Source organism: Lipotes vexillifer, unplaced genomic scaffold, assembly GCF_000442215.2.
Source record: "Lipotes vexillifer unplaced genomic scaffold, Lipotes_vexillifer_v1.1 scaffold240, whole genome shotgun sequence".
Taxonomy (NCBI): Eukaryota; Metazoa; Chordata; class Mammalia; order Artiodactyla; family Lipotidae; genus Lipotes; species Lipotes vexillifer.
The window spans coordinates 4948500-4963255 of record NW_006797481.1 but is presented as its reverse complement, the minus strand read 5'-3'; the positions used below and the strand labels follow the sequence as shown (position 1 = coordinate 4963255).

General features: G+C 46.6%; 1 protein-coding gene across 1 annotated transcript; it reads right to left on the bottom strand.

The window, feature by feature from the left end:
- Window positions 1-2336: 2336 nt before the first annotated feature.
- On the bottom strand, window positions 2337-8635 carry SPMIP5 (sperm microtubule inner protein 5). Its single transcript, XM_007469598.1, is given in 7 exon segments — window positions 2337-2482; window positions 3834-3934; window positions 4449-4594; window positions 4596-4645; window positions 6056-6142; window positions 6145-6273; window positions 8581-8635. Coding segments are annotated over 7 exon segments (714 nt in total).
- Between the last annotated feature and the right edge of the window lie 6121 nt (window positions 8636-14756).

Sequence of the window (14756 nt, the reverse complement as noted above, 5' to 3'; positions counted from 1 at the left end):
ACTGTGTTCTTCATTTCTGAGGGGCCAGCAGAGATGCAGCAGCCTGGACCACAGGGCCCCGGGCAGGTGAGGGATCTGTCTCCTGGTTTCCTTCCTGAGGCTGTGGGATCACTCTCCCAGGGTGTTAGGAAAGCTGGAAAAAATCCCACCTGTTCGCTGAGCTTGGTCCCAGCCCTTTAAAGAGAATGCAGTTAACTTCTGTTGAGTCATGGCTTTCTTCTTTAAACATGCAATCTCTAAAAGGTTATTTTTCAATCACTTCAAATAAGGATTTTATCAATTCAAATAAGGAAAATAACATTTTTTCCCGATTATGAAAACAATACCTGTTGGCTGTGGAAAATTGAAAAAAACCACAAGAAAGTAAAAAAGACCAATCGCACCATCATCCAAATAATCACTGTTAGTATTATGGGTTAGCTCCCTTTACCGCTCCTCCCTTGTTTTTAAACAGAAAAACAGGATTATAGTGATGTGTGTGTGTGTGTGTGTGTGTACACACATGGGTTTGCTGTTATTGTACTGTCTCATGGTCTTGCTTTTCTCATGTACTGTATCAGAAATTTTTTTCCACAATAGCATTCCTCTATCACATTATCTTTTAATAACAGGATGCATTGTAATGCCACATCCCATTGGGTTTGGGGTGTTGTTTTGTATGACAACCACCCCTTACACATGTCTTTTGTTGTTTCCCAGGACAGGGTTCCTTTCCATTTCTGTGCCCCAGACCCTCTGGCTGTCTGATGAACCTATGGACCTCTTCTCAGAACAATGTTTTTAAAGGCATAAAGTATAATACATGAGATTACAAAGGGAGCTAATTATATTGAAATACTATCAAAATAGCCATATAAGTGTTTGCTTATACACATGTTGAAGAACAATGTTAGAGAGGAGACATAGTGGCTCCAAGAACAACTGTGACTATAAAGTACTGATCAACATTAACATTATTTCAAGCTGTTTGCAACAAATGTCACATGATGTGAAAAGATCTGGGATTTTTATTGGGTTAAGGTGACAGGTACAGCTGGGGTTTGTTGCCTACATTCATAAACAAAGGAAATATTATATTTCACTTGGAGGTTAGTGAAACAAACATGTAACTTTTTTCTCATCCCAGTTCTTTGTTCTCACCCAAGATATGACTCCTGATTTCTACCCATGGAAACTTGGGGGTCCAGGGAGCCCAGGTGAAAATTCTCATCTTGGGAAAAACGCTCAGGAGTGGCTCAGTTCATCTTTTGGCTCAGCAGTTTTGAGTCTTTTGATAACAATGGCCTCACTGCCCCGGGAGCTGCTTTTGATTTCTTCTTCGTGCCAGTGGCTGCAGAGTGAAGTCAGAGAGAGTGCCTGTCAATGATAAAAGGTCAGCCAGTGTTATGGGTTGAATTGTGTCCCCCCCAACTCTGCCCCCTGCAGAAGGATATATTGAAGGCCTAATCCCCAGTACCTCAGAATGTGACTTATTTGGAAATAGGATGTTGCAGGTGTAACTGGTTAAGATGAGGTCATACTGCAGAAGGGTGAGCCCTAATCCAGTGTGACTGGTGCCCTTATTAGAAGACAGCCATGTGAAGACACAGAGACACAGGGAAGTCACACGATGACAGAGATTAGAATTATGCACTGAAGATTGCCAAGGATTGACAGCAAACCCCCAGGAGGTGGGGAAGAGGCAAGGGGTGACTCTCCCCTAAGGTTTCAGAGGGCGCATGGCCCTGCTAACACCTTGAACGTGGACTTCTAGTTTCCAGAAGTATGAGACAATAAATTTCTGCTGTCTCATACCACCCAGGTTGGGGTACCATTACAGCAGCCCTAGGTTGGGGTACCATTACAGCAGCCAGTACAGCTGGTGTGCCAGGGCTCTCCTGGGGACTGGGATTCTGAAACACCAGGGTTGGCGTGGGCATGGTCCTGTGCCAGTGTTGGGGACTGCCATGCCACAACCCAAGGTGGCTGATGGGGACCGACTCGTTAGATGGCCCGGCTAGGGCTTCAGTGAGTGCCCGATCCAGGTGCACAATGTTACCTCAGCATCGGGAAGAGCTGGGCCCCACCCAGCAAGGTCAACATAACCTGGAAAACATCCACAGAAGCCTCAGCATGTCGAGAAGTGTATCCTCTTTACTCTCACATGACAATAAAAGGCCTTTATTATGAATGACATGGTATCACCAACTGGTCAGGGTGCAGGTGGCAGTGAAAAGGATGCTTATCTTATGAAATTTCCCTCGTGCCGGTTGGGGTGTGTGAGGGGCTCTCACGTGAGAATGGCGAGCTTCTGAGCCCCCCTTAATATGTGCCTCTCCTTGGGAGGCTCTCCACTTCTACCCTTCTACGTCCTTTACTGAAGAGAGTGGCTCTAGATAAATCTTCCCGTTGCACGACACATTTGGCCTCTGAGTGCAGCCACACCTCACCGGAGGTCTGGGGTCCTCCATCAGGGCTCTTCCAAGGGTAGGACACCTAGCACCTGGAAGATAAACCAGCCCCACAAATTGCAGGTAGGTGGCCCAGCGAGGCAGAGGGGCTACTGCAAACATCCCACCCGCTTTTTTTTTTTCTACTTAGAAAACAATTTTTTTATTGTGTTAAAACATACTTAAGGGTTTCCCTGGTGGCGCAGTGGTTGAGAGTCTGCCTGCTGATGCAGGGGACGCGGGTTCGTGCCCCGGTCCGGGAAGATCCCACATGCCGCGGAGCGGCTGGGCCCGTGAGCCATGGCCGCTGAGCCTGCGCGTCCGGAGCCTGTGCTCCACAACGGGAGAGGCCACAGCAGTGAGAGGCCCGCGTAATGCAAAAAAAAAAAAAAAAAAAAAAAAAACATACTTAATACTCACCATCTTAACCATTTTTATGTGTCAGTTCAGTGGTATTAAGTCCATTCCCACTGTTGTGCAACATTAGCACCACCCATCCCCTTAACTCTTTTTCTCTTGTAAAACTGCACTTCTGTACCTATTAAGCAATAATCCCCATTCTCCCCTCCCCTCAGTCCTGGCAATCACTGTTAATTTACTGTCTTTAATTTTGACTACTCTAAGTACCTAATATAAATTGAATCATATGTTATTTCTTTCTCTGTTAGACTTATTTCTCTCAGCACAATGTCCTTTAAGTTCATCTGTCTTGTAGCTTGTGTCAGAATTTCTTCCCTTTTTAAGACAATAATATTCCATAGTACATATAGACGACATTTTGCTTATCCCTTCATCCTTAGATGGGCACTTGGGTTACACTACTATGAATAATGCTGCTATAATTATGGGTGTACAAATATCTCTACAAGACCCTGCTTTCAATTCTTTCCAGAATATACCCAGATGTGGAATTGCTGGGTGTATGGTCATTCTAATTTTAATTGTTTCAAGAGCCCACCGTACTGTTTTCCATAGCAGCTGAACTATTTTACATTCCCATCTACAGTGTACAAGAGAATCTAAAGGCAACCCACAGAATGGGAGAAAATGTTTGCAAATTGTATATCTGATAAGGGATTAGTATCCAGAATATAGAGAGAATTCCAAACACGACAACAAAAAAGCAAACAAACTGATTCAAAAATGAACAAAGGGCTTGAATAGACATTTATCCAAAGAAATGTATAAATGGCAAATACGCATGTAAAAAGATGATCGACATCACTAATCATTAGGAAAATGCAAATCAAAATGATAAAGAGATACCACCTCACACCCGTTAGAATGGCTAATATCCAAAAAAAAGAAAAAAGGCAGAAAATAAAAAGCGTTAGCAAAGATGTGGAGAAATTGGAAACATCCCCTTTTTAAAACCAGCAGGAAGGAAGGAAAGTCCTCCCTTACCTGGAATAGAGAAATCCGGATATTTTGGCAGCAGCCTTTCATGCAGCAAAATTTTTGGAGAAGGGGTAGGAGGAGGTGCTGCAGGCCTAACTCAATATATTCTAAAGTAAGAACAAAAGTCATAGAGTTATTCCTTTCATTAATAATAAAAATAAATATAATCTGTACAGGTCCCGCATGAGCACGGTGTGTTTATTTCTGATCCTTATGATTTATCCTAAAGGATCATCATCTCCATTTTACAGAAGGGAAAACTGAGGCCACAAGAGCCCCACACTCCATGCAGTGCCCTACCATCTCCCTTCTTCAGCATGCTTGAGCCTTAGGTTGCTGCCAGGACAGGGGGCCCAGTTGGTTTTTACTGCCAGCCTCTCCCTGCAAACCAGCAAAGACCAGAAGCAAGGCTTCTGGAACTTGCTGGGCACAGGTTGGGAGCAGGACGTGGCTGCCTACTTGGCAAGTCCTGCAATTACAAACACAGCGCCTTCTGTAAAACAAAACAGACACCAAAAAAAAAAAACAGTCCTAGCGCTGGGCTGGGGGCATCTGGAAACCCCTGGCCTGAGATCTGCTCTTCCCCTCGTTCTTGTCACCTGAGTTACAAGCCAGACTTACTTCTCATATGGTTTCAGGTGTGCCTACTCCACGACGTCCAGGAAGTCCCTGTAGCAGTTTCTGGCCATGACGGTGTACCGCGTGGCACAGCCTAATTCAGTGACCCTGGCTCTCGGCAGGTAGTCTGCCCAGCCGGGGATGGGGGGGCTCCTGAAGAGGTTTCTTTATGTACTTGCATTGTGTAAAAAGATGCCATGCTTCCTGAGGGCTTTGAGAAGCCACACAGTGGGCGATGCTCCTAAACTAGCTGGCACCCCAACAATCAGCCCCAGGGGAAGCATTAAGTCCCTAGACATGATGAGGGCAGCTACCAATGGTTGGTTGATGCTGCGTGCCAGCACCTTGGTAGGGCTTTGCATAGGCTCTCATTTTATTCTCTTACAAACCATAAGAAGTTGGTGCCTTTATTACCTACACTTTTTGGAGAAGGACATTGAGACCTCAGAGAGGTTAAGAAAGTCTTGGCCAAGGTCACATAGCAAGGAAGTGATAGGGCCAGGATCCAAGCCCAGGTCTCTCTGGTTCCCAAGTTCTTGCTCTTAAACAGATCCCACTCTTTCCTCAGACTAAATACAAAAGAAAAAAGAAAAAAAGCTTCAGACAATGCTCTTTGACAATCTGAATAAGGGAATCAAGAGAAGCATGCAGGTCAGGAAAAAGCACATCAGACTCGGCTCTGGCTGCCTGGCTGGCTGACCTTTGGCAATTTCACATTTGTGAGATGTAAGACAACTGCCCTTCAATTGCTGTAAGAATTGAATTAGGCCACTGAGTCCCAGAACCTAAAAGCTGGAAGGCACCCTAGGGAGTGTCTAGTCCATCCTTCCCTGCCTTGGATGAAGGAACTGTAGCCCAGAGAGGGGAAGCAACCTGCCCTAGGTCACATAGCAAATACTCATGGAGCTGGGCTAACTCCCAACTCTTAGGCAGATGTTCCTTGTAATGACTTGGAAATTTTTAAAGCACGCCAAACATGTGAGTCAGCACGTGTTCTTGAAAAGTCCCCAATCACAGTAATAAGAATAAAGACAATCACTCCATTACTTTTCTTATAGGCCTTTAGGCCTTAAAAATAGTCTAGGACAAATCATTGTTGTGATTATTAACATTATACAGTCATACTGTCAGTTGCTTTTGTCACTGTTACTGTGACTGTTATTCAGTGTAAAACCCCTTCCCGCCCAGCCAGCACCTGAAGGAGCTGGGTTCAAACCAAGGTCTGACCTCAGACAAGGGACACTGCTCTAAAGTGGGAATAATAGTATCGACTTCAAAGGGTCATCGTAGGTGGTTAATGCTTTCTCTGTGGTAGCCAGCACAGAGAAAGCAACTAAAAGCGGTACCTACTGAGACAACAGCTGCTCTCTGAACCTCTGTGATGATTGCCCAGGGAGCTTAGTACCTAGCACCCTCCTCCCCACCTGTCTCCCTCTCCCCCTGGAAATGTTTCTTTCTCCTTTTAAGAAACTGAGCCTCTCCATTTTGCACGGACGCCTGGGGACCTGGAACTGTGCTGGACCCAGTGCCCTCAGTGGCAGCTCAGCAAGACGGCCATGCCCTGTGCTTGGGCCCAGGGTGAAGGGGGCCTGGTTTCTGGGAGACTGTACCCCAACTCAAGGGGTGGTACTGCCGGTAATACTGGTGCAGGGTCCACAGGACCGTCTCCTCTGAGCAGATGGGCTTTAGTTCAGGGCAGTGGCCACTGTGCAGCGTAATTCCTCCAGCTGGTCTTTATTCCGCTGTGTGTTCTCCTGGAAGATTTTCAGACAGTGGGACATGTTGTCCTCACTGGAGGTGCCCTGGCAGCTAAGGTAGGGTATGAAGCCTGCAAGAGCCGATCACGACCTTCAGCGAGGGATTCAGAACCTGCCCAAACCCCCAGAATCTCAGCGCACCCCTTGCCATTTCTTCCTTGGCCGACAACACTGCATTTTCCCAAAGGCCATTAATACAAACCGCGCTGTCGTTTCCACTGCGGCCAGGCCCTCCCAAGGCCATGAAAAACTGACCTTGGAGCGGGGAGGGAAGGCCCGTTTCAACAAAGGCGATGACAGTAATATTCTTTGATAGCAAAGCCCCTGATGTCAGCCCAAACGGCAAATGGGGAAAGCATTTGATGGACCAAAATGTTAGTCAAAGGAGTAATTGAAATTATTCATCTTTTTAGAGAGAAAAGCTTATTTTCTTTGACACTTCCCAGATGCAACTGGGGATCTTTTCTGTCAGACCACCGGGAAATTGCAGGCTTATTAAAAGCAGAGACCTATTACACAAAAAGGTAAATTCATTATCTGTGAGACCCACCCCGAGCACAATTTTTCACCATTTCCCACAAAATAACATGTAATCATTACAATTAGTATGAGTACAACACAACTATTTATTTAAACTGGATGCTGAATCCTAAGTACTATAATGCTGCCATAATAAGACCAGTTTTTCAAAGAACAAAGGGGGAAAAACTGGTTAAGACTTGGCTTTAAACTGTCAATAAATAAGTAAATAAGTAAATCCCATTATTGAAGCCCACCATTTTTGCCCTTGCCCCCAGGGCCAGAAAACCTGGCCCCAGAGTTGAGAGCAGCAACCCTCACCCCGTGCACCTGCAAGAAACCTCCTCTGGAAGAATCCAATTACTAAACTGCTCTTGACAGTGTTGGAAGTCTTCCACCCACTATCCAGTCTCCCCAGTTTTTGGACAATTAAAAGATACCCTAACATCATGCAGGAGATCGTAGACACCCAGGGGCCCTGTCACAGAGGTTTTTCTCCATCAGGGTCTACTTTGATCTGCATAGATTTTACCTGATTGCGTATATGCACACACACACATAGGAATACAAGCTACCCTTACTGAGTCTTGCTCAGGGCCAAGATATTTTAAATAGGCTATGTGTGCTGGCTCCTTTAATCCTCACAACAGTCTTATGAGGAATCTATCCCTACCCCATGTAATGGGTTGAATTGATAGACCTATCCAAGTCCTAACCCCTGGTACCTGTGAATGTGAACTTATCTGGAAATAGGGTCTTTGCAGACGTAACTAAGGATTTGGAAATGAGATCATCATGGATTTAGGGTGGGCTCCAAATCCAGTGCCTGGTGTCCTCATAAGAAAAAGGAGAGGGAGATTTGAGACACACAGACACAGAGACACTGAGCAGAAGGCCACATGAAGAGCCATGTGAAGATGGGGACAGAGACCGGAGTGATGCTGCCACAAACCAAGGACACCAGGGGCCATCAGAGAGAGCACGGCCCTGCCAACATCTTGATTTCAGACTCCGGGCCTCTAGAACTGTGAAAGAATAGACATCTGTTGTTTTACACAGCAGCCCTAGGAAACTAATACAACCATCTTATAGAAATTTCTACTTACCATAGAGAGGTAAGTAACTTACTTACAATCACATAGATAATGGCCAGGGAGAGATTGGAATCTCAGTTTATTAGAATCCAAAGCCTATTCTCTTAACCAGCAAGTAGGGCCAGGGTGAGGATGGGCAACCTTGGAATATTCTCCATGCCTCTCCCCACCGAGAATACCTATATGTGAGAGCAGAGGGCCTATGGGGACCACCAGGTTTGTTACCCACAGGGATGTGACTTAGTAAATTCTCAGAAGCCTAAGGAGGAAAAGCCTTTGGGTAGGGTGACCAGTTGTCCTGGTTTGCCAACAACTGAGGGGTTTCCTGGGATGCAGGACTTTTAGTGCTAAAACTGGGACCATTCCCAGCAAACCAAAAAAGTTGGTCACCATCCCTCTAGGGGACACAGGAAGAAATGGGACCATATGGACACAGCCCTAGTTCATGAGAACAGCACAACTTGGGAAGAAAGACAGAGCCTCAGCTTATTCATTGGGTCTATCCTGGTCCAAATGTATATAACAGACATTAATTAAGCGCTTCTTACATACCAGGCCATGTCCTGGGAGATCTGCCTAGATTATATCTCCCCACTTATCAGAACCCAGTTATCTGCCATCTTCAGCAATGAAACACTCTCAGCAAGTTTCTTAAAAGCTAAAGTGCCTGTACTGGTCCAATAAGCCAGTCGGACATGGACGGTGGGGCAAGGTAGGAACAGCAATTAGGACCATGGTCCCCCTGCAGGGCACATCAGCACTTACCACTGTAGCCGGGTGTGATTGGCAGGTGTCTCATAAAGGTCTTGGAAGACTCCATGATTTTGCTCTCTGTTAATGAAGGGAAGTCCTTGCCTGGAGAACTCACTACGCATGTGCTAGAGCCCTTGGGCGTCAATAACCTTGCCAGGGGATTAGGACAGAGAGAAAGCACCACAATTAGCCAAGGATGCTGTTAAACATGCAATGTACAGGACACAACAAAGAATTAGAGTAAACTGTGGCTGGAAAGGATCAGAAGTTGCAAAGGCTGGCATGGAGTCCAAGATGGGGCCGGGGGCGGACCAAACAGCATCACTTTATGTGGATGCTGTCTCCCGAGCCAGACCCCTTCTCCCTTCTGGGATGGCCTGTGGTGCCCCCAAATGGACCAGGTCCTGCATCTGGCATCTGTTGATGCTTCCAAGTCCTACCCTACCAAGCCAGTTCCTCTTTCAAAAGTCATGCCCTTGTGGCCAGGACAAGTGGCCTCAGGGGTGGAGGGGGAGGGCCTCAGTCACGGTGTACTCAGCAGTGATGGGAATTTTTTAAACAGTTCAGACATTTGAAGAACACCTGCTACAACACGGCTGAAGACAGGACTGCATTCCTGTGAAACGCTAACGGCCGCCCTAAGGGTTAGTTCCTACCTGAGTCCCTATTTTACAGATGGAAAAATAAGGCACAGAGAAGTTAAGTAACTTGTCTGAAGGTCCCTGTGTCCAAGGAGGTGTGACCGAAAGACGTCTACACTCTGGGGGCAGGATTATGTTGCCCAGAAGTGTGCCACGGGTGCGTGGCCGGCCGCGCAGCTGCAGACCCAGCCCAGAGGCCTGCCTGGAGGAGGCTGAAGAGAAGAGCGCGGAAAGGAGGTGTGCTGGGGGTGGGGCCGGGGAGCGGGTCGGAAAGCGCGGACACGCCCCCTCCTCTCGCCCCGCCCCGTCCTCACCTGGGCTGGCCTGGATCCTGGCCCCGCCAGACCTCCTGCCCTGGCCCTGCCTCCACCAGGGCTCCCGGCCTTTGTGAGCTCACCTCGACCGCGCGGGGGCGGGGGGAAGGGGCGGAGTCGGACCATCCCCCACCCCTCCACCCCCGCCCCTCCCGCCTTCATCACTCTTTGGCCTCCTGGCCAAGTCCGGGCCGGGAGCCAGAGGCGACTGGTGAACCCGAGTGAACTCGCTCAGCCTCGGTCTACGGGGTGAGATGCAGGGATTTGCCCGGAAAATATTTTACCGCCAAAGCTGTTCTCCGTTCTGAATACACGGTCTCACCCAGGCGAGGCCGCTCTGGGTTTGGAAATTGTGGGGAGGGGTACACGAAGGGATCCGGGTCAAAGCCGCCTTTTCTGATGTAGGCACTGGGGAGGCCTGGGCTGGGGGGAGAGGATTGGCGGGAACAGGCCTTGGCAGGGGCGGGGGAAGCAGCCTGGGAGGGAAGCAGAGGCCTGTGTCCCAGACGGCTTCCCCTGGGCTTCTCACACCCCTGTCCTCCTAGCCTCGTGTCTCTTACTAGGAGAATCTCCAGATGGCCAGGACAGGAAACCGGGCAGAAAGGGACAAAGCACCAAAATGAAGGATGCTGGGAAGATGGAGCCGTACTCCTTCTAACCGTCCTCATTTGATGGGAGATGAGCTTTCATCTCAGTGGATTGAAACTGTCAACTACAAATTGGCACTTGCCATCTACAAGGATTAATTCAGGTGCTGCTGAAGTTGCTGACTTTCAACACCCCCTGAAAGGAGTTCAGGGTGGAGAGTAGAAAAGAGGCACCCTGTGCTCTGGGAAGAACTGTCCGAACAGGTCTTCAGAGACTTCGATATTTTCAGGAGCCGATTTTATTTTATGAGCCTAATTCTTGCATCTCCTCGTATTTAGAAAAGCACTAAAATCCTTCATGGTGACATCTACTCCTCGAGACTAGCAGAAACCTTCTGCAAAAAATATGTGCCTGATTGCATGTACTACCTCTTCACCAAAATCACATATATACTGACTTCCCCCCCTACCTCTTCAGAGCAGTTTCTCAGAACTATCTGAAATGCTGTCTCCCGGGCTATAGCCCTCATTTTGTCCCAAGTAAAACTTAGCTCTCAACTCTCACATTGTGCACTTGTTTTAAGTCGACAAAACCAAGATGCCCACTGTGTGACCCAGATCCAGGGACTGAGTGGCCTTTACAGACTGCTAGTCCCAGCCGCTCCCTACAGATGAGGAAACGGCAGCCAGACTGCCTGCGGCTCTACTTTGCAATACTCGTTTGTTTGACTGTACATCCTGGCCTTCCCGACCTCTCCTCATGGGAACTAAACTTCAGATGAAAGCTGATGCAGCTACCCACTTAGGAAGAACCCATTTATACCTCCCTCGAGGTCCTAGGGCCCGCCTCAGACTATCCAGAAACTTCTAGAGCCAACTCTGGTGGGTGACCCAGACATAGAGCCTGGGCTAAACCCAAGGCCCTAGATGCAGCGGCCAGCTAGTTGTGCCTGCTAGGATACCAGAGGACAAGGCCTCAGTCCTTGGCCTTCCGCCTTTTTGTTTTTAATGACCTTCATTTGGGTGCAGTGGAGTTGTCAGTTGTCACTGTGGCTTATCTGCCTTCTCTCTGGCAAGCCTGCTTTCTTTGGCTTCAAGGGAAAAGGGGTTCGTGGATGTCAATGGAGGCTTGGTTCCCAGTGAACAGAGGAGCCAGTCTTATTGGAATGAAAGTTAATAAAGCTTGCAACACCTAGGAAAAGACCTGAACATCAATTTCCATCTGAGATGGGGTAGAGGGGAAAGTCAGTAATGTATCTATAATTCCATTTACAAATTCAGAGCGCAAAAGAAAAGCCTGGGCCACATGAGATCCAGAGTTTTGCTTTATTAGACATCTGTGAAGACAGTTTGCAGATACAGTCAAATTGTGAATTGCTGCCAAGTTCTGTGGAGTTTGAATTTATAGTGAACAAGACCCCAGTGGCTGTTATTTTAGAATATATTTCCATATTCCAAGCAGATAAGAGATATGATGTTATGGCCAACAACTTTTATACTAGTCACCCACTTCAGCCATTTCCCAGCATAAATATGCAGCTTAATCACAGCTATTTCATCTCTACGATGTGTGATTCGATCTTCAGCTAATAATGCATTTTGACTCCTGTTTATATAGGTGCATGCGATTCTTTGCCACCCTGGCAATTAACCAGACCTGGACTCTAAAAGCTAAACTTGATCTAAATAACATTCTAGGGGTAGGGCAGGCTCTGTAATCTGGATTCATCTTAGCCATCGGTCTGCAGAAACGCTTGTATGTGTCCTCCTTCCTCTCTTGTCCATCTGACATTCTTGTCTGACATTCAATATTTATTAATGCCTGCTGTGTACAGAAAGGGAAGTTACAAAGGAAACCCTTTGACAGTTCTGCTTCCAAGAAACTTGAACCTCAGATAATATGCCAGGGACAACTGAGTAATGCATTAAGACAACGGGCCTTTTAGAAACTTTCTAAGATTAGAAAATGTGTCCAAGTGTACCTATCCAGTGTTCTCACTCTAGAATATTTCTGTGGGGGGGGGGGGAAGGGGAGAAGGGGTGGATTTGAGGATTCCCTCTAAGAAGTCTGACTATCAGGGCTGAATCTCTGGGGCAGAAGAAAATCCAATAAAATCATCACCCCCTCTCCATCATCTTTTTGCCAACATTGCAAATTTCAACCATTTCATTTAAGAGAAATGGTAGACAAGGAGACATCCTTAATGCAAGATGGGAAAGGCCTTACAGTAGCCAAGAAAAGGACTTGACTCTATTACTCACACTTACACTTAATCCAGTAGAAAAGCTGGATTTGGGTACCACCCGATTCCTTCCTTTGATTCTGGTGTCCTGAAAACATCACACTTTGCCTTCAGAGTGACTGCTTTGCCCCACAAGGAGACGCTGACAACCCTGCAGGGACACAGAGTTTTCGGAGGTTTTTCTGCACAGTCACATGGCTTACAGAACCAGAACGTTCAGCTCGCAAAGACAGTTCAGGAGAATCGATACATGATTATGCACCTTTAAATATATAAACTGTGAACCTTTGGGAAGGATGTGTGTGTAGAAAGGTCTGATGGAGCTGTCAATCCAGCCGGTCTATTTCGTAGAGGACTCTGACCCCAGGCACCTCTGTCTGTCGCTCAGTCTGCACACACAGTCCATAGCTTAGCATCAGTACAAATCAATGTCTAGTAAGCACAATTAAGAAATGAAACCATGGAAACTTAAAGGCAGCAAAATGTCATCAACAAAATTCAAAGAGCATTTTCCCTTTTTTTTTAACAAGAGCACATTGTAGAAATCATGATTCTGTACAATTTGCTAATATTATATGTACATAAAATTATATTACTTATATAACTAAATGGAAAAGTCTTGTTTGTAGAGTATGGCTGGCAACACCAAAGAAAGACCCATATCATTTAGCTTTTGAAGCTGAGCAGGCAGCAAGAGAACCCTAGAGCACACATTTGTGTCTCGATGCGAAACCCCGCTACAAAGTATGTGACTAGCATTCTCTAGTTCTGTGGTTTGTTAGTGTTTCACATTCTAGTAGGGAATTCTGCAGCAAGCGATGTGAAAAAGAAGACACTTAGAATGAAGTTGGAAATGCTACTTAAAATCTGCATATGATAATGGGCTGTGATAATGGGTTTGTGAATCCAAGTTGCATTCAAAGTTAGTGGCTGAGTCATCCATCCTCCCCTCATTCATTATGCATGCCTCTGGTGATTTCAAATCGAATTAACTCCAGCAGGTGGAAAAGACAGCTTTGAACAGATCACGTGGGCTGAGTCAGGTTCTTGATTCTTTTCCTCAGTTGGCTCCTGAATGTTGAAGACTGGCTTTGCAAGTGGGGAAGGATGGAGAGCGGGCACACACACCAGTTGGTTCCTCAGCCCCATTCTTAGGCTGCCTTTCTTCCAATCTTTTTCCTCCCCAGGCCCTTCCTGTGAAGGTTAAAAGTGCCATCCCCAAGCCAGCTGGACCTCCAGCCCCACTCACAAGAGGGCAACGTGTGGGACTGTGGTTCTTCACTTGTAGACCCACTCCCTAAGGGAACCCTCTGGTCTGTGCCCCAGCTTCCCCAAACCCTAAAGTCAGGAGTTTTCAAATTCCAATTGAACCACAGTCCCCTGTGGCATTTACTAAGAATTGCAGATTCTGGTTCCCCTCTCCAAGACTTGAGTTCATAAAAGGGACAGGATCCAGGAACCTGTTTTTCAGAAGCACCCAGGCAGTTCTTGCGCGGGAGATCCACAGATCTGCTTTGAAAAAAACCCAGCTTCATTCACTAAGTACAGATCTCTGAATGCCTTTAGATAGAATCTTCAGTTCCAGTTTTAAAACTGAAGATTTTAATGAAACATTTCGTTAAACAGATTCTCTGCCCATGTATCACCAATGTATCCTTTTCAAAATGTGGAAATAAATGGCCAAATCTCTTAGGGAGATGAGGGCAAGCAGGGAGGAGGGAGTTAGTTTAAAATACGTGTGCCTGTCAAGGGGAGGGGCTGTTCCGGACTCCCGGGCTTGGTGATGTGAACGAGGCAAACTGCAACTTCATTTTCTCACACAGAATCCTACTAAGGTTAACGCAGATGACTTACGAATTCAGAAATCAGGATGTGGCCTTCTATCACAGCATATAATTTGGGATATGTCACCAGCTCAATATCCATTTCCCTCGAAGCAAATTTTTACCTGCTGGAAAGTTGAGGTGTCAGCTCTCCCACTCACAAATCCTAGTGGATTAGCTGAAGCTACAGTTATTCTTCACTAACCCTTTTTGGAATTTAAATTATGAGAACCTAAAATAGCGCCCAGTGTAGGCAGTCTTCTCCCACCAGCTAAAAACCCTCCAAGTTCCCAGTGAATCATCACTTTTAATCACACCATGATGAAAAGAAATTAACTGCAGATGGATGGCATTTTATACCGACTGCCATCCAAAATATGTAAAAAAGAAAAGTCTCAAGAGAGATGAAGAATCTCCTCCTGGCTCAAAGATCTTATTTCAAATCTGGAAGGATCGCGACAGGGCATCCTAAGTTCTACGTAAGGGAGATCTCTTCGACCCAAGCCCGATCACTGCTGCAGAAATGTGCTGATCTCCCTGTGCTATGCGGCTGCTTCCCACTAGCTATCTATTTTACGTT